This window comes from Hypanus sabinus, chromosome 5 (assembly GCF_030144855.1).
Source record: "Hypanus sabinus isolate sHypSab1 chromosome 5, sHypSab1.hap1, whole genome shotgun sequence".
NCBI lineage: Eukaryota > Metazoa > Chordata > Chondrichthyes > Myliobatiformes > Dasyatidae > Hypanus > Hypanus sabinus.
In genome coordinates, this window is record NC_082710.1 from 69,584,572 (window position 1) to 69,610,708 (window position 26,137).

The 26,137-nt window shown below is 42.3% G+C and overlaps 1 protein-coding gene and 1 long non-coding RNA gene across 2 annotated transcripts in view; one reads left to right on the plus strand and one right to left on the minus strand.

Annotated features, from left to right (window-relative positions):
• The window catches only part of LOC132394233 (uncharacterized), a 112,697-nt gene that overhangs the window by 52,080 nt on the left and 34,480 nt on the right, over positions 1-26,137 (plus strand). The gene's annotated exons all lie outside the window — the stretch shown is intronic.
• LOC132394232 (neuromedin-K receptor-like) overlaps positions 1-26,137 on the minus strand; it is a 67,995-nt gene that overhangs the window by 16,474 nt on the left and 25,384 nt on the right. Inside the window, exon 2 of the mRNA XM_059970112.1 lies at positions 9,894-10,070. Within this exon, the coding sequence (XP_059826095.1) occupies positions 9,894-10,070 (177 nt within the window). The remainder of the gene's footprint in view (positions 1-9,893; positions 10,071-26,137) is intronic.

Here is a 26,137-nt window from a genome sequence, read left to right on the forward strand (position 1 = left end):
TACTCAATTCCCTTTGTAATAAAGGCCAACATTTCATTAGCCTTCTTCACTGCCTGCTGCACTTGCTCATTCACCTTCAGTGACTGATGAACAAGGACTCCTAGATCTCTTTGTATTTCTCCCTTACCTAACTCTACACCGTTTAGATAATAATCTGCCTTCCTGTTCTTACTCCCGAAGTAGATAACCTCACAATGGCTCCTCCATCTAATTTCCTTAGCTGTTGAGGACATGTTGAACATTAAAAAAAAAATAAGCTGTCTTCTTTCCTTCTTACTTACTATTATCTCCCTTAGGTCTCCCTTTCCCTTGTCTCAATGGAAATCCTAGCCCAGACACCTTCTGCGGTCCTTCACTCTCATCGTGCTGACCATTATTCTGATGCTTGTGCTTATCCAAATGAACTTGAAATTCTTTCATATCTTGCCCACCTTATTTAATGTTTGCTGAATTTTGCATCCAACTCCACAGCTTTGATCCCCTGATATACTTTACATTGGTTCTCCACCTCTCCTGCTCTAACTTTGAACGTGATCATTCATTTACTATCTTTGTTATTTTTCCTACTAAATACACTTCATATTTTTGATAAACCTCTGACAAAATCATTGTGGCCCTTTGAACTTCCTGCTCCCAAACACTGTTCTCCCTGAAGTTAATATTACTTCAGTTGCCAAGAATGAAAAAAAGTTGTGCAAGATGTTAAGAAATGGCAAACTTCAGCAGCCTGAGGCAATGTAAAGGTTCAGTTAAGATTCAAGATTCTCAACCAAAGCCATTGACAGACTGAGGAACACCAGTCTCTTTCATGCTGCGGTAAGGACTATTCTTCACTCTGATTTTTCTTTCTTTACCAGATATAATGATCAAGCATATGCTAGCTAGAGATTAATAACCTACTGCAGGCTTCTGTTTAAAACATTCAGTTGTACTTGGTCTTTGCACATATCACTTATACTTCTTGATTTGATTGTAGAGAGCTAAACAAAATTACTTGAGATGAAGGCAGAAGTCTGTGGATCAAGTTACTCTCTAGAACCAGGGCACGCAGAGAAGTTTAAAAATTGCTTCATTTTTTGATGTGTTTTTTTATCAGATGCAATATCACACTGAGCTCCTCTTTGCTTTCTCAAGTGAATGTAAACAATCTCAGGAAAATATTTCAAGGAAGAAATGGGGCATTTATTCCATTGTATAAATGTTGACCAGGAACTCAACAAGTGACATACTAAATCAGAAAGTGCTCTGCATGTCAAGTTGTTGCTGTGATGTGTCTAGTGTGGTAGTGTAGTGAATAGCACTTGTCTCTCACTTTCAGCTTCCATCGCTGGCAAGCAGTCTCACTAAAAGGAGAGCTGACTGCCTCTCCAACAGCAAGCCTCATCTGCCTCCTCACTGGCAACACAGAAACTGAACTCCTGTTAGACTCAGGTTGAACTACAGAGGACTGGGTGGAGGTTTCTGCCCTGCACCCATGGCATGCAAGCTCACCAGTGTGTGGACATGTCCTGGTGCTCGTGAACCAGATCCCCAGCTATGGGTAAATAACCCCACTACCTTGTGGGCAGCATCGGGACAGGGTGATAAATGTATTGCTTTGCTTTCCTTTGGACTACACTGGTGAGGCCGGGAGGGGGATCCTGATGACTGGGCATCTCAGCATCTCCATACCTTCCACCCAGGCTTCAGCCCTGGAGATGTCACTTCAGTGAAGCACAGCCATTGTCGTTTAAGACTGATGGATGCCATCATCAATTAATCAAAGTGCTCTACGAAAGGCATCATATAGAAATGCAGACATCCTTTCTTTGAAAGTTAAAAGCCATCTGCCATCCATTTTAGGAGAGTTCCACAGGGTCCCATGATACCAGTTCCAGTAGAGCATCTTCCATAGGAGCTATTTAATATTTTGTTACCTTGCATTTCTCTGAACTGCTGATATTTCAAAAACAATTCATGTTTAGCATAAATAACAATAATCTACTGATGCGCTGACTGATTAGAAAGAATTGGCATAATAGTGGAATGCGACACACAGCATGCAAAGCCCCTTGTGAACACTGGATGAGGAGGTCAAAAATTTAGTCGATGTTCTATTATTTAAGGGAATAAAGCTTGCAAAAGAAACTCAAAGTTAATTAAAAAATTAACAGATACTGGAGAATTCCTTCCAACAGAGCTCACTAGGTCCCTACTTAATTAGTAGCACAGCCAGTTCACAGCACCAGTAATCAATGATTCTCGCCACTGTCCATGAGGAGTTTGTACATTCTCCTCGTCACTGTGAGGGTTTCCTCTGGATGCACTTGTTTCCGCCCACATTTCAAAGATGTATGGTTAAGGTTAGTGAGTTGTGGGCTGACACTGGAAGAGTTGCGACACTTGCAGGCTGTCCCAAAGTGTTGGTCATTGATGCAAAATGACGCATTTCACTGTGTTTTGATGTTTCGATGTACATGTGACAAACAAAGTTAATCTTTACCAAAAACTAACAGTGTTGACTTAATAGTGTTAACAGTGTTGTTAGTCCTGTCCTTAATGATTAACATAAATTCACTGAAAAGAAAGAAGATAGTTGTGTCTGGGATATGTCTTAGTATACCTTCAGCAGTGTTCGAGGTTGAGGCCAAGGAACCGTGAGGATTCAATGCAGAAAAAATAATTTGGTAAATTGGAATTTTGAGAGAGGTGAATATCTCAAAGGATCCAGCAGGATCCTTTACCTGCAGGGAAGGTCACACTTGCAAAATGGGACAGCCCTCTACAAATGGGAAAACTGCACCTAGAAATATTTGTGAGCAGCACCTGGAAAATTTGTGCAATGTCTTAGGATGTAGGAGTTCTTTGGTATGATGCTTTGAAAGATGCTCAGCTATTTATGTTACAGTATCTCTCAGCAGAAATTTTCCAGATTAGGTTGTTGATTGAAAATAAATGAATCACCGACAACATCCTATAGTGAATATTTCTGAAACCTACACTTGTCTGGAGAACTGAGCTATCACAAACATTATCATCAACACTCAGGGACTTATAGACCTCAATGTGTAGCAAATGATTGATTTTTGCCTTGGATTAGGGGCAGCACTCTCGTCTTTACAATGCAAGATCAAGCACTGCTCCAAATATCTCAGTGCAGAAATTGACATTTAAGACCAGCACTGAGGGATTCCTACACAATCAGATTGGGCTGCAAGAGTGGCCAGTGACACTGGAATTTAGAACAAAACCAACCCAAAATGTGCTCCTCCTTTTGCCTTCACAGATGCTGCTGGACCACCGCTAAACTCATCCAGCAGTTTTCTGCAACTTTGGGCTAACTTACCAGTTTGCCTTAAGGACATCAAGCATTGTTGTAAAAAGAATGGGGGTTTTGGTTCATATGTAATTCTGGTGACGTTGAGACATTACTTTGCAAATAGCATTGTGACTTTTCAATACAACAATGCTTCAAATGTATCAATGATTGAACAAATTAAGGTGGCGGGGTCCAGGCCCCAGAACATTCTGAAGTGACTGAACCCGATGTCTGGATGACAATTTAGGCACCGGGCCAGATTGAAAAGGTCAGGGTGTTGAGACAGGCTGGTTCAGGCTGCTGTCCTGCTCTGAATTAAAGGTTCGTGGGTCGACTCTCTTTGTGGACCTGTTCAGCACACTATTTGTTTGCATGATTTATCTTTTCCCCTGCACATTGGGTGTCTAACGGTTTTCTTTTTTTTATGAGTTCTTTTGGGTTTCTTTGTTTCCTGGCTGCCTATTAGGAGATAAACACAAAGTTCCATAATGTATACATACTTTGATAATAAATGTACTTTGATTGTTAAACACTTTGAAAGAAGGAGGCTTTAGTTTATTGCTACTTTAACATCCCCAATTCAACCTAAAGTCTTTCATATTTTGAAACATTATTATTGCTGTAATGTAAGAAACAAGGCAGTTAATTAAGGGCTAAATATTGATTAAATCATCAGAAATACCTTCCCTGATCTTTAAAAATCAATTCTTGAACGCCATTACATACACCTGTGTGTGGCTGGAGCATCATCACCCAACAGCTGATGTCTCCAGCAGTATTACATTCAGTTAGCAACACCATGGATTTGAGCTTCTAGGTCAAATGAGAAAGAGCAACCAAAGATGAAGGTGAAAGTTTTTGTCTGCTCATACGGAATAAATTTCCCTGTGATCACTGAGGATGCAAGCACATGCTCAGTGAATCATTTTGAAGGCACTTAGCCAGCAAGCAGTAGTCCAAAACCAAACAGGGCAGTGGGTCAAATCACTGAAATACTGGGAGAGCTTGCTGAAATATTTGGGTCTGATCTTACGTAAGCAGACTTGTGAAAGTGGTGTCTCGGGTACGTGGAATTGGAAGTGCCTGAATTATTTTGATTCTAGTTACAGGTTCACTCACAATCGCACACAACCAGCTGTGAGGAGCTTTCTGTATTTGTTCTTCCCCACAGCACTCTTTACCTGCCTTGTGCTCCCTCCTGTTCATCACTTTCTCCTCTAATATTTGATGACAAGCATTCTTCCTCAGAGCAGTGTAGCATCTTATTGTAAGTCTCAGCCCGCTTAGCTCAGAAGCATGGCTCACTTCTAGAGTCAGAAATGCTTATTACAGAGCATCTTCAACAATGCTCTTTAATGTTCACAGATAGCAGTGGCCCGAGTGCCTAAATATTTATCCATGTAGTGCCCAATTAGAAACATGCTCGGTATGACTCAGTTCAACCTCTGGCTTATAGATGACTAGAAGGCAATTATTAAAAAGGTTTGGATCCTTCTGGGCAAATTCTACACACATTTACAAAGTCAATGTGATGAAATTGTGAGATTAGAATTATATTTATGGACATGGATACCTTCTCCTCCAGCAGCTTCTGCCCATTCATCACTGGTATCTATCTGCGCTCTTAGCAGTGTAGTAGAACAGATGTCAAATTGTATGTGCCTCTCAATAATGGGACCTACTTACTTAGGTCAGCCTTTAGTAAATTTGCCATGCTTAGCAAAGTTGACTCTGTGCCATGTGTCGACTGGTGTGGGGCTACAGGAAAGATCAGAAATTTAGGTCTTGCCAACAATAGCCCAAAGGAACTGATATTAATGACTTACATTTAGCAAAGGGAGCAAGTTTTAAATAAGTCTGCTGCTGAGTCTCTTGATACAAGGATAGATGGAAGGGAAGGTAGTATTAAGGGAGTCTGCAGAAATACTCAGACAGGTTAGAAGACTGTGCAAAGCAGTGGCAGATAATACACTGTTGGGAAGTGTATGGTAATACACTTTGGTAGAAGGAATAAAAGTGTGGACTATTTTCTAAATGGGGAGAAAGTTCAGAAAATGGAGGTGCAAAGTGACTTGGGAGTCCCTGTGCAGGATTCCCTACAGGTTAACTTGCAGGTTGAGTTGGTGGTGAAGAAGACAAATGCAATGTTAGTGTTCATTTTGAGGAGACTAGAGTATAGAAGCAAGGATGCTATGCTGAGGCCTCACTTGGAGTTTTGTGAACAGTTTTGGGCCTCTTATCAAAGAAAAGATGTGCTGACATTGGAGAGAGTTCAGTGGAGGTTTGTGAGAATGATTCCAGGGATGAAAGGATTATTGTATGGGAAGCGATTAATAGTCCTGCACCTTTACTCATTGGAATTTAGAAGAATGGAAGGTGGGGGGTGGGGGGGGGGGAATCTTATTGAAACCTATTGAATGTTGAAAGACCAAGATAAAGTGGATGTGGAGAGGATGTTTTCTATAGTGGGGGAGGCTAGGACCAGAAGGCACAATTTCAGAATAGAGATACGTCCATTTAAAACCGAGATTGGGAGGAATTTCTTTAGCCAAATGGTGGTAAATTTGTGGAGTTTTATGCCTCTGTTGTGGAGACTGGGTCAGTGGGTTTATTTAAGGCAGAGATTGATAGGTGCTTAGTAAATCAGGGTGCAAAAGGTTATGGGGAGAAGACAGGAGAATGGAGCTGGGAGGTAAATGGATCTACCATGATCAAATGGCAGAGCAGACTAATTATGCTCTTATGGTCTCATAAATATAGCCTCCTATGTTCAGAAATAAATATTTTTTGTTACTTTAATGCATCTGTTAGGACAAGGGTATCCAATGGGCCATACAAAATGTACACAAAAGACATAGGCAGGAAGAGGGTGGAGGCCCTAAAGGCAGACTACAGGGAGTTGAGAAGCAGGACCACAAAGGTAGCCATTTCGGGATTACTGTCTGTGCCACGTGACAGTGAGTATAGGAATAGAGTGAGGTGGAGGACAAATGCGTGGCTGAAGGAATTGGAGCAGGGGGCAGGGATTCAGATTTCTGGATCATTGGGACCACTTTTCTGGCAGAAGTGACCAGTACAAAAAGGACAGGTTGCACTTGAATCCCAGGGGGACCAATATCCTGGCAGAGAGGTTTGCTAAGGCTATTGTGGAGAGATTAAACTAGGATTTCTGGTGTGTGGGAACCAAACTGAAGAGACAGAGAAGAGGCGGTTGGCTCACAAATAGAGAAACTTGGAGACAGTGCGAGAGGGAAGATAGGCAGGTGATAGTGAAGGGACGTGCTCAGATCAAAGGTTTGAGATGTGTCTAATTTAATGCAAGGAATGTTGTGAACAAAGCGCATGAGCTTAGAGCATGGATCAGTTCTTGGAGATATGATGTGGTGGCCATTACAAAAACTTGGATGGCTCAGGGACAGGAACGGTTACTTCGAATGCCAGGCTTTAGCTGTTTCAGAAAGGACAGGGAGGGAGGCAAAAGAGGTAGGGGCATGGCACTGTTGATCGGAGATAGTGACATGGCCGTAGAAAAGGAGGAAGACATGCAGGGATTGTCTATGGAGTATGTGTGGGTGGAAGTTAGAAACAAGAAGGGGTCAATAACTCTACTGGGTGTTTTTTTATAGACCACCCAATAATAACAGGGACATTGAGGAGCAGATAGAGATAGATTCTGGAAAGGTGTAGTAACACCAGGATTGTCAGGGTGGGAGATTTTAATTTCCCAAATATTGATTGGCATGTCCCTAGAGTGAGGGGTTTAGATGGGGTGGAGTTTGTTAAGTGTGTTCAAGAAGGTTTCTCGACACAAATATGTAGATAAGCTTACAAGAGGAGAGGCTGTACTTGATCTGGTATTGGGAAATGAGCCTGGTCAGGTGTCAGGTCTCTCAGTGAGAGAGCATTTTGGAGATAATGATCACAACTCTATCTCCTTTGCCATAGCATTGGAGAGGGATAGGAACAGATTAGTTCGGAATTGGTGTAAAGGGAAATATGAGGCTATCAGGCAGGAACTTGGAAGCATAAGCTGGGAACAGATGTTCTCAGGGAAATGTAAAGAAGAAATGTGTCAAATGTTCAGGTGATGTTTGCATGGAGTTCTGCATAGGTATGTTTCAATGAGACAGGGAAAGGATAGTAGGGTACAGGAACTATGGTGTACAAAGGCTGTTGTAAATCTAGTCAAGAAGAAAAGAAGAGCTTACGAAAGGTTCAAAAAGCCAGGTAATGATAGAGATCTAGAAGATTATAAGGCTACCAGGAAGGAGTTCAAGAAAGAAATTAGGAGAACCAGAAGGGGTCATGAGAAGGCCTTGGCAGACAGGATTAAGGAAAATCCCAAGACATTTTACAAGTGTGTGAACAGCAAGAGGGTAAGACATGAGTATAGGACCATTCAAGTGTGACAGTGGAAATGTGTGGGTCGAACCAGAGGAGATTGCAGAGATACTTAATGATCACTTTGCTTCAGTATTCATTACAGAAAAGGATCTTGGCGATTGTAGGGATGACTTACAGCAGACTGGAAAGCTTGAGCATGTAGATATTAAAAAATAGGATGAGCAGGGGCTTTTGGAAAGCATCAAGTTGGATAAGTCACCAGGACTGGACGAGATGTACCCCAGGCTACTGTGGGAAGTGAGGGAGGAGGTTGCTGAGCCTCTGGCGATGATCTTTGCATCATCAATGGGAACGGGAGAGATTCCAGAGGATTGGAGGGTTGTGGATGTTGTTCCATTATTCAAGAAAGTGAGTCGAGATAGCCCAGGAAACTATAGAACAGTGGGTCTTACTTCAGTGGTTGGTAAGTTGATGGAGAAGATCCTAAAAGGCAGGATTTATGAACATTTGGAGAGGCATACAATGATTAGGAATAGGCAGCATGGCTTTGTGAAAGGCAGGTGTTGTGGGATATGTGGATGGCTGTCAGAGTTTACAGCGGGACATTGATAGGATGCAAAACTGGGCTGAGAAGTGGCAGATGGAGTTCAACCCAGAGAAGTGTGAGGTGGTTCTTTTTGGTAGGTCAAATATGATGACGGAATATAGTATTAATGGTAAGACTCTTGGCAGTGTGGAGGATCAGAGGGATCTTGGGGTCCGAGTCCATTGGACACTCAAGGCTGCTGCGCAGGTTGACTCTGTGGTTAAGAAAGCATTCGGTGCATTGGCCTTCATTAATCATGGGATTGAGTTTAGGGGCCAAGGGGTAATGTTGTAGCTATATAGGACCCTGGTCAGACCCCACTTGGAGTACTGTGCTCAGTTCTGGTCACCTCACTAAAGGAAGCATGTGGAAGCCATAGAAAGGATGCAGAGGAGATTTACAAGGACATTGCCTGGATTGGGGAGCACGCCTTATGAGAATAGGATGAGTGAAGTCGGCCTTTTTTCCTTGGAGTGACAGAGGATAAGAGGTGACCTGATAGAGGTGTACAAGATGACCAGAGGCTTTGATCATGTGGATAGTCAAAGGATTTTTCCCAGGGCTGAAATGGCTAGCACGAGAGGGCACAGGTTTAAGGTGCTTGTAAGTGGGTACAGAGGAGATGTCAGGGGTAGGTTTTTTTTATGCAGAGAGTGGTGAGTGGATGGAATGGGCAGCCGGTGATGGTTGTGGATGCAGAAATGATAGGGTCTTTTAAGAGACTCCTGGACATGTACATGGAGCTTAGAAAAATAGAGGGCTCTGTGTAATCCTAGGTCCTTTCTAAGGTATGGACATGTTTGGCACAGCTTTGTGGGACGAAAAGCCTGTATTGTGCTGTAGGTTTTCTATTTTTCTATGTTTCTAAAAGCTTTAGAAAAAATGTGGTTGATATGGGTATTATAGTCAAGACCAACTTATTGGTCAGGCTTAGCTGTCCTGAGAGAAATCTTGAAGCATGGCAATCCATGTGGAAGTGCTACCACAAAGCCGCTGGGAAGGGTCTTCCATGATGTTCACCCTGCAGAAGTGGAAGAATGACTAAATGTGTCCACACTACATAGGGCATCATAGTAGTGTAGCAGTTAGCACAATGCCATCATAACTTGGGGCATTAGAGAGTTTGGATTTCAATTCCAGGACCATCTTTAAGGAGTTTGCATAAGGAGTATGAGTGTATGGGTTTTCTCCGGGTGCTCCAGTTTCCTCCCAGTGGTTGGTAAATTAATTGGTCATTGTAAATTGTCCTGTGATTAGGCTAGTGTTATGTAGGTAGGTTGTTGGGCATCGCTGCTCATTGGGCCAGAGGGCCTGGTGCACACAGTATCTTTAAATAAATAGAGTGCCCATTGGCCTGATCCATCAATGAGACAGGATAGAATTTTTATGGTAATATACCAATGTTGAACCTAGCTAGTTGAAATGAGAGTATGTTCTATTCCTCAACACGTTTTTAATGATGATACTAAAATTAAATTCCAGCAGGCATAGAACTTCTGGTCTGGCATTCTATACTAGTGCAGAGATTAATGCCACTCACTCACTGACTCAATCCTAAATGTGCACATTATTTTCTCTTTGATTATTGCTTGTATGTTGTAAAGCAACAGCTAATTCAATGTTGTTCTTATGGGAACCCCTGCAATAAATCTGGCTCACGCTTACATGAAATCCCCTGGCCAACTCAGTTGACAAAGAACACGTCCTGGATGCTGCTTGATTTTGGAGTAATAGCACAGAGGGAATGCAAGAATGGTGGCCAAGCTCCAGATGCTTGCAATGATGACTTTCGTTACTGTTGCTGACATTCTTGGTTGTAGAGGATGTATAATGGCCATGTACCTAAGAAGCAAAAATATAACCATTCTGTTACAACCTTTTAGCACAATTTTCCATATTACAGAGTTTATATTTATTCCATTCTCTGCAGTATTTTTAGTATGCCATTTAAATTTTCCTTTGAGCAACTATTCCATGGGGATAATCAGCATTTCCTGATCTTTGTTCATATAATTGAGCACAGAATTTTCCTTCAGCAATTTCAAATAATCCTGCTTCTGAGAACTTAATAATCAGAAACCCTTCAAATCCATGTGACTAATTCCCGTGTGCCGAAAAATCACAGTCTCTACCCCATATTCCTTGATTCACTTAATATCTAGTCATTTTGGTTATATCAGTAACTGAAATTCTCAGTGCTTTAGGGTAACAATAATCTGGAGTGAAATAAATCCTATAATACTGTTGATATTTCTACTCTGTTGTCTGCTAATCAGTCCTCAACCACACAACTACATTACCCCCTAAATAATTTTGTTTTATAATTTCATGTGCCACTTTACCTGAAAATGCAAACACACCACAATAGTTCACCCATAACTTTTCTTCCAATTAAAAACTCAAACGTTTTAAATTCCTCTTCCATGAGTCCCCTCTCATGAATCCACCTCAACTCTGCCCCATCCCATTATCACTTGTTAATAATCCTAGAATTTCCCTGACTGGTATGTAGTTCCCTTTTCTCTATCTCCCTCATATAACCCTATAACTATTACAGCACAGAAACAGGCCATCTCGGCCCTAGTCCGTGATCATATTGATCTTACTTGCCTGTGTGGAGATTGCATGGCCTTCCAGTTTCCTTTACATGTCAAAGACAGAGTTCACTTGACATGCTTACGTGGAAGCCCCGCTGTAAAATACTTCAAATGCATACTTGAGTGTTCGAATCAGGAGGTAACTCATTTGAACATAGAAAACAAATGGGGTTTTTGATAAAGGGTGTGTTGATGAAACAGTTTCATACTGTGTGACTCTATGTCCCATTACCATAATTCTCTATGCAATTACTCTCACACCTTCTTTTGTGTAACCTCTCCTGTTCCACCATGTCACTGATCTTCCCTTTTCTCTGTCTTCTTTTTCTTCCTGTTGCTTCTTAAAACTTCTCTCTGATATTGCCAAACTGAGATGAAAAACGAGTCAACTGGAAGCTTTTCCCACGGACGCTATCTGAAGTACTGAGCAAGTGCAGTATTCTGTGTTTTATTTTGAAATTCTGTGGGGCTTATTTTCTCCTGCTTCAAGTCATGTGAATTCTGTTTAAACACTTTTCACTGTTTTAATGTTGGTTCAGTCTGAATCAGAATTTTAATCCAGGAAGACCTTCGGCACTGAGAAAAAGCAAGTGCTTAGAGAATTGCTTAGAAGTGCAGGAACACATAATCACTGTTGAAAGTAAAAAGACCCAAATGCTGCAGTTGCTGAGTAACCTCACTGAAATGGCATCAGGAAAACATTGCTACATCTCCTGTCTCATGTCACTTTGGGTACAGGCAGTCACCTTCCACAACCCCCCCCCCCCCCTCCCCGTCCCCTCAATTGCAGATATCCTCAGGAAAAATTTTGTTCCCATTTTACTTTTCAGCTATTGTACGATTCCCTGCAAACACAGCAGAGAAGTCAGATTTAATTAGCCTTCAAAAGGATTTAATTACAGCAAAATTTGAATTAATGTTAATAACTATTTACTGTTATATGTATGATACAAGAAATTTCATGTTGATCAGTTCATTAATAATCTCAAAATGTATTCCAAATTTGTGCAGGAGATATTTACATTTCTAAACCATATTTGGTGACTTCAGCCAAAAGAGCAATACAACTACTAAAAGTAACTTTGAAATGTACTCACTTTTCTTCATGCAAAAAAACGGAAACCAATTTTCATAGTGCAAGGTCCCATGAAATATCCTATAAGTACTAAATTTCTTTGTTGTTAGTTACTGGATAAATATTGCTAGACTTTTTCAGCATTATGCTAGGAGATGACTTGTATTTACATAAAAAACAGAATATGCTTAACATTTGCAGCAAAAGTCATTACCAATTTCTATCCACAAATTCACTTACAAACCGTTCAACCGTGCTCATGAGATGCATTTCACACTTTCCCGTTAAGTGTTGTACACCAAATCAAGGTCATTATCTCAGTTCAACTTCCTATAAAGTCAGAGTGGTCATAACAGTAGACCTTCAGGCCAGAGTTAAAACAAATGAAGCAGCATTGTGTGTGTGTTGCTCGGATTTCCAGCATCTGCAGATTTTCTTGTTTGTGATTGGAAAAGAGTGCTCAATTTAGCTGTTCATGTGCAGTTACATAAATGTTTAAATGCTGATTGCCGAAGTAATGACATCTTGAAGAGTTTTCCTTCGACAACTTCCTATTATGATGTTGGTAACACATGGATTCAATATGAGCTCGAGAATTAGAACCTAGATTTCTCCTTCACGGTGGTGTTGTCTCACAGCCGAACTGCCATCAATCAACAGAGACATGTACTCTTTTAGTTGCCAAAGTACCGTTAGAAGAAATCGCGAAAAACTTTCTTCTGAACTTTAAAACGGGCAAAATAAACTGGTCACTTTTATAGCGAACCCTCACATTTTGCAATGATAAGTTAGCTTTATAGAACTCACTGCGCCAGACAGCATCGACTTAGCTTTGGCAATACATGATAGATATAGGATAGAAATTACAGGGAAACTTTACCAAAGCACTGTTGGTGCACGTACCACTGAAAACGAGAGTAAGTTTTAGTCCCGCCATCGTAGTTGAGGAGGGAATACTAAATTTATTAAGCTTGAGGACAGTGGGGGGTTGGAAAAATCGTGGAGAGAACAAGATTATAAAAACAGAATGGGTCTAACAAACAATAGAAAATGTCAACAATGGGGAACCGACTGTTGTACAGGGCTAATCGTCTGCGAGACAACGTGATTAACGGCTTGTTTGGTACTCAGAGCAATGAGGAACCGATTGTTGTGTAAACTGCGGGAAAAGTGTCTGGAGACCGGCTGATGTAGTGTGATTGGATTTACAGTATAAACTAGAATTGTAACCTTGCGTTAGTGGAGACGTGCGGAACGGCTCCCTGTGAATTAACGAAATATAGGCGGTAACTAGCCTCGAGGTCTTTGCCTACTTTGTGTTTGATCGGTACAAAATTCTCTAATAGAATCTGGCGACAAGAAAGAATCTCAGCGAATTTACTTATCGTCAAAATCGGACCAGGGTACCAACCCGTGATACTTGCTTGAAAGATAGAAGGCAAGAGCGGGGTAGGGAGCGGAGCTGCCCCATTCCGGTCTGTGACCACCCCGGAGTTCAAACTCAGAATAAGGCGGGGTTTGGGAGTTCTGATTAACAGACGGTATTAAAACGAAGGCAATTAAGATCTCCAGATTAACCTGCGCCACTTGCCAATGGAAAAGGATTATATAGAGTATTATCTAGTATGTCTTAAGTGTTTATGTCCTTTGAGAACAATTAACAGGTGATTAAAATGGGTAACAGGAACAGTAAACCCCAGAGAGGGAATCGGAAAAGCAATTCACGCCAGGACTCGAACGGCAGCACCCATGAACCGAACATCCAAAAGAAGATCGAAAAACACAGGAAGACGGAATAGTCCTAGGGGACGCGTTGGCTTGGTTGGAAACAGTTCTGCGATCTCTGTGGGTGGAGTTGAAGGGATTGGCTTGACAGCAGATCCATCGGTCTATAAAAAAGATCACTATTGGCGAAACGAAACAAACACTGGGGGCGGAAATCCTAATTGGGATTTAGAGTATATGATGTGGTGTTTTAACAAATGGGAAGAGGTGGCTAAACATACCAGCCTCCAAAGGTTAAACCTAAAAAAGAGAACAAATTACGCAAAATACCGAGGGACCTCCATCATGGCCCCGGCTCCGGACTATAACCTCGAATAGCACCCCTCCCCGTTATCTGGAACCTCCGGATGAAATGGAAATATTGGAAATGGCTATTGCGATGCCCCGGCATCGTGACCGCCAAAAGCAGCGGCAACAACAGCAACAACCGAGGAACCGCCGGTTCCCGGGAGGGGAGGAGAAGTGAGCGGGGATTGCTGCGATAGAAGCATCACAAACCGTGTCAAGAGAAGGAGCTGTGACAAGATCACTAGTACGTGGAGGGTTAAACTGACAGTGGGGCAGGGTGGCGGCAAATAGCTCGGACACCCTCTCTTCCAGACTCCGCGTATATCGGGGAGGGAACTTCCCGAGAGTTAAACGCTGCACCCCGGGGGAGGGCCCCAACGTGATTAGGGAGGCCCGCAGACCCAAACCAGTAGCCTCTAGACTTGCCAAATGTTTCGCTTATCATCTGGCGATGTCCAGGCATTGCCTAAGGTAGCCTATGGAACTTCATGGCCAGGAGTTAGAACAGATTTCCCAAGGACACAAGGGTACTGGGCCCCTCCACCGAGGAACGAGGGGAATTGTGATGGGCGTCCCGCTGGTGGAATGAATGAATGGCTGAACCGAGCAAAAAATGCTACAGTATTCTCGCAGGAGCCAGGTATCACAGTGACTTTGGAGAGGTAACTAGATGTCAGCAAGAGAAGGGGGATGCTATTACTGATTTTATTGCCCAGTTTAAAGATACTTGGGTATCTAGCGCAGGGATACCAATGGCTCTTACCCTTGGACAACGTCAGTGGCGTGGAGAGGGGAGACTTGCAGCTTGGGCAACTGCCGGTCTTCCATTAAAAAAAACCTTGCCCAGGCTTGTGCCCTGGAAACTTTCCAAGGAGCAAATCCGTGCTCTACCGAGACTAACAGAGGCCTACACGCCCATGGCAGGAAACGACCCAATGATATGCAAACACTTATAAACTGTTTCCAAGCAGATGCAGCACATTCTTTTAAGTTGACCACTCTGGAATGGCAAAACAAAAAATGGGAGAATGTCAGAACATTCCTCAGTAATATGGGTAGGAATAGATTACTTGCAAATCAGAGAGAAAAGGGACCGTGTGTGCAACAAGAGATTGTGATTGGAGAGAAGGGTCAAAGCACAGGGATGATAAGCATAAACCTATGATAGAACCCCTGTCCCAGCCAGTTGAAGGAAAGATTCATGAAAATTTTGTTACAGCTGAGAACTCACCTGTTAATTTGCTTGGACACCAAACACTCTCTGAACTAAATGTCGTTATTCATTGTACCTCCGAAGGATTGTACTGTATCTTGAAATCCCCGAAAACAGATTGCCTGAGCTCCACGCTATGATGCTACAAAAGGGAATTTCTGGACAATTTAATTGGAATTTATAAACTAGTAACTGCACTACATTGTACTGCGGCCTTCCGGGATCGAGATCCTAAGCAAGATTATAGAAACCAAACAAATCAAGATGAAGGCAAGAGAGGGCTAATACCCTTATCTGGTAGGGTAATTTTTGGCTTTGAGGGAATAGCAGCTGACGTTCGGCTCGGCAGAAAACAGGAGGAGCTCTTCCTTGAGGGCTCACATTCACTGTTCCATGTCTCACTGGCAATTAAACCCCCTTTTAAGCCTAAAGACTTGGGAACTATGGTGAGACAGGTGCTGGAAGAGAGGATGTCACCTAACCAAAAAGGGGTGACTGATTATGGACCAGATACATGGGTAATCACAGTAACTGCATTACTTGCCGACTGTGAATTCCATAGACATAACATTGTACACTCTAAGAAATCAGGTGAGCTGGATAGAATCCGGTACAATAATTGAGCAATCTGCAAGATATCCGCGGTGTGGATCCCGTATTGTGACCCACAGCATAATAATCATGTAGGATTAGTGGAGTCCGTAGCTCCCCATCAGGTGTCTCCTGAAACATCTGACTACTCTCCATCACACAATGTCGCCTATCTCCAGGGACCGTCAGGGGCATTGATCCCGTCAGAGACACTCTTGCAACAAGGGGTTCCGCGGCGAACTCAGAGACCTTGCAATACCCCGATATTACCCATCCCCAAGCCGGGGAGACCGGGTGAGTGGCGGCTTGCTCAAGGATTGCGGGCCGTAAATCAGATCACCGCTGATTCCGGACACGAATGTGATACTGGCCTCTGTCCCTTCGGATTCCTGTTGGTATACGGTGAATAATTTGTGCTCCGCCTTTTTCTCTATACCACTGCATGAGGGCAGTATCAGTTTGTTTTTACATATAATGGACAGCAATACACGTGGACAAGATTACCGCAGGGTTATACAGAAAGCCCGACTGTCTACGCAGCCGCTGTCCGGGATGTTCTCGCATGTTTACTACCGCTCGGAGGCAGCATGATTTTACAACATGCAGACGAGTTACTGTAAGACACTGACTGATTGCAGGAAAGGCTGTGACGTCGTTGAATCATTTGGCCGCTGGAGGAAATAGAGACTCCCTGTCAAAATTACAACTCTGCCAGCCGACAGTAACATATCTGGGGTATGTACTGCACAAGGGAACCCGCCGATATGTGCCCCAGCGTGTGACTGCCATTGTGCAGGCTCCCAGACCTGCTAACCAAAAACAGCTTTCCTGGGAATGATGGATTACTGCCGAGATTGGGAACTCAACACCGAATCTATGACTCTGCGCTCCGAGTCACAGTAACCCAGACTGGACCTGATACCTTACGAGGCACTAACAGGTGCCCGAGTACCCCGCCCGGTTACAACAAGCTGTTCCAGCTGTATGTGAATGAAAAGGAGAGTTTCAAAGTGTAGTATTAACCCAAGAACATGGTGGCTTCCGAAAACCAGTGGGACATTATTCCACCTTATTGCCTCTAGTGGTTAGAGGAACGGCAGGAAATGTTTAAGGGCGGTGGCAGCGACATCGGTAATGGTCGAGGAGGCCGCACCGCTAATATCAGACCATGCGTGTACCGTCAGATACCTCATGTTGTAATGCTGCTCCTCAACTCATTGCATCAGTGTGATGCATCGAGCATGCGTAACTGATTAAAAATCTGCTACCAGCCGTGCAGCTGCTCGAACAAATTGTGCGACGTTCAGACCCCATAACTAAAGGAGATGCTGCTGCTAATGCAGCTGCTGGAAAAGCCGCTGGTATGGGGAAAGCTATGCTGGTACGTGACCCCTACCCCAAACCTGCAAGGTTTAATTTCCACCCATGAGGGGACACCGGAAAAGGAGAAGGGAGAGTGGAAGGAAAATTAGTGTTTTAGGTACTGTATCTGGGGTGGGGTGGGGAAGGGGTGGAGGCATCCGGATAATCGCACTGTGTGTCCCAGGAATCTCCTACAGGACTTGTTCGACTAGTACCTGGGAAAGGACATGTAGGAAGGGGGGGGGGGGGGTACTACACATCAAACATAACAACAACGGTTTGCACCAGGGTTTACAGTTGCGGGACAGGTTGTGCGAAGCTGTGTGATTTGCCAGAGCAACAATAGGAGTAAGCCATCTGCTAAATTTGACCATTTGCCACCCATGGAGGCACCATTTGCCAAATTACAGATAGACTCTGTGCACATGCCTGTCAGTGGGGTTATAAATACCGATTAGTAATAATGGACATGTTCTTCAAATGGGTGGAGGCGTTTTCCATTAGAAAAGATGATGCTCAGATAAGACATTCATGAAATTATTCCCAGATTTGGGGTTCCATACACATTTAACAGTAACAGAGGGACATATTTTACATGTAAATTAATTAAGGAATTGGGCTAGACATTAGGATTTCCCTGGGAATATCACTTTCTGTATCAGCCCCAGCCCTCAGGACCAGCAGGAAGAATGAATGGAGTATTAAAAGATACATTGGTAAGGTAGGTCAGGAAACTAGATTGAAATGGCCAGAAGTTCTTCCCATAACATTGTACACTCTAAGAAATCAGGTGAGCTGGACAAGTAAATTGACTCCCTTTGAGGTTTTAATGGGAAGGCCGATGCCAGTGGGGTCTCGGCCCCCTTTGACTAGTACACAAACATCCTTGGTCTGGACTGGTGAGAAAACCATAGATATTGTTAAAGCCCGAGGTGAAGCAATAAGAGCATACCAAGGATGAGTATGTCAGCCGGGGAAGAAAACACGCTTCCCTTTAAACCTGGAGACTGTGTTTATGTAAAGAAGCTTAAGAAAGATTCTCTTTCTCCTGGGTGGGAAGGGCCTGTCAGGTGATCCTGGTGATGAGGAATGTCCAGGGGAAGCTGGATTGGATACACGGAACCATGTGCAAGTTATCTTCTCTTGAAGAAGGGAAGATGGAAGACTGAATAATGAAGAAATTACTTATGTTGTGTGGACAATTGGGCTTTAATATGCTGAGTAGAGCCTAAAGTACTTACTTGGGCCTAGTTTAGGAATATGCCGCATGGACTAATGTTGTTGGGTGTGTTTGGGCATTCCTATGCATAGAGCAGGAGGTTGTACCCTTATGGTCAATTCCCTTAATGAGAAGAAGCGAGAATGCTTTGTTAAAGTAAGTAGCAGTTTTAAAAGCTATTACTGACCAAAGGGAAGGAATGGATGCAGGAGGGAATGGATAATCAACAGAAGAACAAGGCCACATGGATGTCTATCGTATCGGTATCCTTTATGGGAAATTGCTTTGAGGGATATAATTATACTGTAATTTAACAAATCATAATGTGCCTAGATTGCAAGTAGCTACTCAAACAGCTGAAAACTACTCATGCTGGGAAAACAAGACGGGTTAGTTAATGGGAAGGAGTAGGTGCAAAGAAAAGTCTGATTTATGACAGGGTATTCACTGCACCTCTGAGAGGTCCCTGCAATTATTAAATGACACATACTGGATATGTGGGAATCACGCTTGCCCCTGATTACCTCTTAACTGGAAGGAATGCCCTGGATTTGTCATACCGGCGGTACGTCACGCTCATAAGTCATACCCCCTTACCCATCGGGCAATATGGATTCAGAGATGTTCTGTGTAATTATGTTTCCTGTGTATGAGGCAAGCAAAGCAGCTTAAAAGTTGACACGGCTGGCTTCAGCCCTTGAAGGTGGCTAATAACACTGCCTTAGCTCTGGTGGGTACGCAATTGCAGAAAGAGAATTAACCACTGAAATACTACCGACCAGAACTGTGGCTTTACAGAATCCTATGGCCCTAGATGTTGTGTTAGCTGAGAAAGGAGGCACTTGTACCATCAAAGAACAGGAATGTTGTACTTATATTCCTGACAAGTCTGAGAATATAACTAATCTATCAGGACACATTAAGGAGAAAGTGGAAAAGATAATTCCCCAAAGACTTTGTGGTCACTGGGGAATATTCTACGAGGATGGTGGGGATCATTCATACATTATGGGCTGATTCTGGTGTTAATTGTAATAGTGCTACTGGTAATCCGATGTACTGTGCCTGATATTTTGGTCTCAACCCAGCCCTGAATAATTTGATCCTGAGAATGATGGAGATACTTGCTTAAACATGTGGCCTCTGCCCTCAGTTTATGAAGCGCCATATCTGGGCAATGAGGAGGTGTGAGGTTGATCTAGTGATCAAAAAGGAGGGGACTCTGGAGGAAAAATTAAGCTTGAGGACTGGGTGTTGGCAGAATCGTGGGGAGAATATAATAAAAAAGAATAGGTCTATCTTCCTTGTACTAACAATAGATCATGTTATTGATGAGGAACCGATTGTATAGTTGCTAATAATCTGAGAGACAATGTGACTAATGGATTTAAGCAACACGCACAAAATGCTGGAGGAACTCAGTTGATCAGGCAGCAATGATTTTGGGGGGGGGGGCACGAAGAAAAGTGCAGTTGACATCTTGGGCCAAAACCCTTCAGCAGGACTGGAGAAAAAAGGCTGAGGAGTAGATTTAAAAGGTGGGGAGAGAGAAACACCAGGTAATAGGTGAAATGTGGAAGAGAAGGGATGAAGTAAAGAGCTGGGAAGTTGATTGGTGAAAGAGACTGAAGTCCATGGAGGAAAGAAAAAGGGGTTTGAGGAGCACCAGTGGGAGGTGATGGGCAGACAAGGAAATGAGGTGAGGAAGGGAAAAGGGGTTGGGAAATAGTGAAGGGGGAAGGGTGGGGTATTATTGGAAGTTAGAGAAATCAATGTTCATGCCATCAGGTTGGAGGTTACTCAAATGGAATATAAGGTGGTGTTCCTCCAACCTAAGTGTGGCCTCATCACAACAGTGGAGGAGGCCATGGATGGACATATTGGAATGGAAATAGGAAGTGGAGTTAAAATGGATGGCCACTGAGAGATCCCATTTGTTTTGGTGGTCGGAGCGTAGATGCCCAGTGAAGCATCTCCCAATGTATGTCGGGTCTCATCAATATACAGGAGGCCACACTGGGAGCACCAAACTTGAAAATATGTAGCACTGGTACTGCTTGCAAGGGTAAGTGCCAGGAGGGAGATCAGTGGGGAGGGACATAGGGAGCAATCCCTGCGTAAATCAGAACATTGGGGGGGGGGGGGGAGGGAAAGATGTGCTTGGTGGTGGGATCCTGTTGGAGATGGCGGAAGTTTCAGAGAATTATGCGCTGGACGTGAAGGCTGGTGGGGTGGTAGGTGAGGACAAGAGGAACCCTATCTCTGGTAGGGTGGTAGGAGGACGGGGTAAGAGCAGACGTACATGAAATGGAGGAGCTGTGCTTAAGGGATTGTTTGGGAACTGATTGTATTGGTGCTAATGTGTAAATTGCAGAAACAGTGTCTGAAGACTGGCTGACCTAGTGAGGTTAGATTTACTGTATAAATTGAAATTGTAACTCTTATTTTGGCCAAGACATTGTGGGGAATGGCTGCCTGTGAATTCACAATAAAAGGCAGTAACTAGCTATGAGGTCTTTGCCTACTTTGTGTTTGATTGGTACAAAATTCTCTAACAGTGCCAATTATAATCATGAAATTCTTCTCCTACCTCTTTTTAAAAAAATCTCCATTGTGTAGTCTTAAAGCTTACCCTCTTTCACTCCTGATATATATGCCAAGGTATCCAGCTTGAGGGTAGAGAAAACCTTTAATTTGCTGAAGCTGCTATGAAGTATTTCTCATCAAATTGTTTAGTTTGTAATTCTGCTAAATCCCATGATCTTTATTGAAACCTTTTGTACTTTTCCTTTTATCTCAATAGAAGTTTGGGTCCAATATCATTACTAAATATTTAATGTTATGCATCACAGATATTTTGATGGGGCTTTAGTCATAAAGGAAGAGTTATGAATCATATGGACATATTAACAATATAATTTATTATTAATTGTTAACATATTGTGATCAAGGATGTGTGCAAGGACACTGTGACAGTATTAAATAACTTAAAATCTTCAAAGGATTTCTTTTAAGCAGAACTCTAAAATCAATAGTGAAATTTCCACTGAAAAAGTATAATAATTTGGAGTGTAAATAAGGGAAAGGAAGACCTTGGTGTCAAAACATTCAGACCGAAAAGATAGTCAAATCAGTTAAGTTGGTGCCAGAGTGAGCTGAGCAACATGTTGTCCAAACAGGACACACCAAACCCACTTTTGAAGTTAAAAACAAGAAGGATTACAATAATATTACCCAAGGAGAAGGGCCAGAAGAACTTGTTCACTTGTGAGCTGACTCAATAACGATAATGATGGACAGTGAACATCTGCAATCTCCTTGAAATAGGGGAACTGAAGTGTTTTGCCCAAAGGGGAAAAAGGCAGAGAGTTATCCTTCATACCAGTTTTGGCTTAACACCTCGACTAACTCAAAAAGATGGAGGACAAAGAGGAAGGTCAGTGAGAGCTGCAATTTACATCACAGTTTACCATGTTTTGCATTAATATATTGTGTTGATCATGCTAGATTACATTTCTTTATAAAACAATAAAATCGCTCTATTCATTGACTTTTGGGTCACTTGTGAACTTTGGAAAAATACATATTTGACATCTATTGCAATAGTATCACAGCTGTTTCAAGGTTTGTTCCCCAATCAGCTCCAATAGCACAATCCTGCACACTCTTTCTTATCCTTATTTCATTTTTTTCTTGCTCTTTTAAAATACAATAAAATATCCCAAGGGGTTCATAGGAGCGTTACTAAACAAAATCTGCTACACATGAGGAGATATCGGAGCAGGCTTGCCCCTCACCTCTCAATGTTCCAGTGTGAGAGTGGACAAACTTCCAGAACCCAGTGTGGCTGATTGTATGTTTGGGAATATCTGAATGCAGACTGGCTGCAGCCACAGAATGATTGTAAAAGTCAGCAACAGGGTCATTTTTTAATGTCTTTGTCAAGCAAACATTCAACAACTCTTAGCAATAAGAAAGATTAATAAGTTTATTTTTATAAACATGAGAAAGTCTTCAGATGCTGCAAATGCAAAGCAATACACTTAAAATGCTGGAGGAACTCAGCAGGTCATGGAGCTTCTACGGAAAAGATAAACCATAGAACCATAGACCATTACAGCACAGAAACAGGCCTTCTGGCCCTTCTTGGCTGTGCCGAACCATTTTTCTGCCTAGTCCCACTGACCTGCACCCGGCCCATATCCAGTCGATCCATTAACAGTTGATGTATCAGGCTGAGACCCTTCTTCAGGGCTCATTTTATTTTTATGCGGTTTTCATGTTTAATTAGACACTTTAAATCTAAGTAAGAACATAATGAAAACTCCCAACAGCTGAAGTCTGCAATTATTTTTAATGATCTTCTGCATCTTTCATCATTTCAATAGACAGGGTTCTAGCCTAAAAGCTGTTTAAGTCAATAGAAGTTTGAACCGCTCCACTGCATTCTGAGTCCATTGTCTGCAATGCAAGGGAAGGCAATGCCAACATTAACTAAAGGCAAGACAGTAATGCAAACTCATGGTGGGAAATGCGGACAAGTCCTGATGTTATGGCCAGTGTACGAATGGAGTTTAAGTTATTGGAGCAAGTAATCAAAAACCATGTCTCAGGCTACATGCACACTAGACCAGATAATTTTGAAAACGCCGGTTTCGCGTAAAAACGATAGGTGTCCACACTATGCATTTTTGAAAATATCTCTATCCACACTAAAACGGAGATTTCAGCAAATCTCCTCCTCCTGCGCATGCGCAGGACACATCTACCAAAAACAAGCGACACGTTTGATGTTGAATCTCATCGTAAAAGTGCGTGTTTGTGTAGTTACAGACTAGAAAAACTTAAAAAGATGGACAGCTGTTGGCTCTCGCGCAGGAGAACTTAAAACTAAAAAAACATACTGGAGTGTATGGAGGCAACTGACAGGGAGTTCATGGACAGTATGACCCGGTTGACGACGAACATTGAAAAACTGACTAACTCTGTTGCATTAATAAAGCACTTTGTTAAATGTATAAAACATGTCTGCGTCAGTGTTATCTTGTATTTCCATACAATGTTACACTAGGCTGTTACACATCTATTGTCAGAGAAGTACTTGCATAAATAGGGAAACCACCTTCATACGAGCAAGGACAGAAAACAGGGCAAAGTGAGTATACTTATTTATTCAGTAAGTTATGGGTCATAAGTATTTGGTGAGTACATTTCTAACTCTTCTGGCTTCAGTCTCGTTGCCGTCTGTTCTGAAATTGTTAGGTTGCATTCAAGAAAACAATGAAATGGCGTGCTGCCGTCTGACAGCGTTTTCAGACGTCTCCGGTTACCCCGTCCACACTGATCTGCCCGAGCAGTGTTTTCAAAAATAACCCACCCTGGAAAGCGTTTCTGAAAAGCTCCGGTTTCGGGGGCGAAAACGCCGTTTTAGTGTGAACTTTCGTAAAAACGAAGGGAAAAAGCTTCAGTTACAGATTTATCCGGCGTAGTGTGGATGTAGCCTAAGTTAGTTCAAGGGCCAATGTAAACAACGTGAATTTAGTTGACTCCATCTTGGGTACTGGCCTACCAAAGTACCCAGGACATCTTCAAGGAGCAGTGTCTCAGAAAGGCAGTGTACATTATTTATGACCTCCAGCATCCAGGGCATGCCCTTTTCTCACTGTTACCATCAGGTAGGAGGTACAGAAGCCTGAAGGCACACAATCAGTGATTCAGGAACAGCTTCTTCCCCTCTGTCATCCGATTCCCAAATGGACATTGAACCCTTGGACACTACCTCACTTTTTAAATATGTATCAGTTCTTTTTTTGCATGGCTTAAAATCTATCCAATTAACTTATACTGTTATTTATTTCTTATTATAATAGATTGTTTTTTCTTCTATATTATGTATTGCATTGAACTGCTGCTGTTAAGTGAACAAATTTCACATCACATGTCGGTGATAATAAACCTGATTCTGAGAATGAAAGAATGGTAAGTAAGGTGGAATTTCATAATTTAGGGTGTTAGTTGTTGAAAGCATACTGTTGTGTATAGCAAAACTGTGGGTGTTCAAGTGGTCAGAACTGAAATGCAGACAGCTTTGAGTTTGAGCTAACTTTTAAAATTATGAATGTGAAAACAACTTTAAGCATGTTAAAATTCCGGTAGTGCTGGATCAGGACTAAAAGTAAATCAACAAGCACTGGGATGAACAGGAGGCAGCTCTTTCTGATTAGCTCCAATTTATATACATGCACAGTGGCATGCAAAAGTTTGGGCACCCCTGGTCAAAATTTCTGTTACTGTGAATAGCTAAGCAAGTAAAAGATCACCTGATTTCCAAAAGGCATAAAGTTAAAGATGACACATTTTTTTAATATTTTAAGCAAGATTACTTTTTTTATTTCTATCTTTTACTGTTTCAAAATAACAGAAAAGGAAAAGGACCCGAAGCAAAAGTTTGGGCAGTCTGCATGGTCAGTTCTTAGTTACACCCCCTTTGGCAAGTATCACAGCTTGTAAACACTTTCTGTAACCAGTTAAGTGTCTTTTAATTCTCGTTTGAGGGATTTTTGCCCATTTTTCCTTGCAAAAGGCTTCTAGTTCTGTGAGATTCTTGGCTCATCTTGCATGCACTGCTCTTTTGAGGTCTATCCACAGATTTTTGATGATGTTTGGGTCAGGGGACTGTGAGGGCCTTGGCAAAACCTTCAGCTTGTGCCTCTTGAGGTAGTCCATTGTGGATTTTGAGGTGTGTTTAGGATCATTGTCCTGTTGTAGAAGCCATCCTCTTTTCATCTTCAGCTTTTTTACAGATGGTGTGATGTTTACTTCCAGAATTTGCTGGTATTTAATTGAATTCATTCTTCCCTCTACCAGTGAAATGTTCCCCATGCCACTGGCTGTAACACAAGCTGAAAGCATGATCAATCTTGCTTAACAGTTGGAGAGGTGTTCTTTTCATGAAATTCTGCACCCTTTCTTCTCCAAACATACCTTTGCTCATTGCAGCCAAGAAGTTCTATTTTAATTTCATCAGTCCACAGGACCTGTTTCCAAAATGCATCAGGCTTGTTTAGATGTTCCTTTGCAAACTTCTGACACTGAGTTTTGTAGTGAGGACGCAGGAGAGGTTTTCTTCTGATGACTGTTCCATGAAAGTCATATTTGTGCAGGTGTCACTGCACAGTAGAACAGTGCACCACCACTCCAGAGTCTACTAAATATTCCTGAAGTCTTTTGCAGTCAAACAGGGGTTTTGATTTGCTTTTCTAGCAATCCTACAAACAATTCTCTTGGAAAGTTTCCTTGGTCTTCCAGACCTCAACTTGACCTCCACCATTCCTGTTAACTGCCATTTCTTAATTACATTATGAACTGAGGAAATGGCTGCCTGAAAACGCTTTGCTATCTTCTTATAGCCTTCTGCTTTGTGGGCATCAATTATTTTAATTTCCAGAGTGTTCGGCAGCTGCTTAGAGAAGCCCATGGCTGCTGATTGTTGGGACATGGTTTGAGGAGTCAGGGTATTTTTAAAGCTTGAAATTTGCATCACCTGGCCTTTCCTAATGATGACTGTCAACAAGCCATAGCCTTAACAAGCTTATTAAGGTCTGAGACCTTGGTAAAACTTATTTGAGAGCTCAAATCTCCTGGGGTGCCTAAACTTTTGCATGGTGTTCCTTTCCTTTTTTTCACTCTAAAATTGTACAAAACAAAAATAATACACTAATCTTGCTTAAACTGTTGAAAAGAATGCTTCATCTTTAGCTTTATGACTTTTGGAGATCA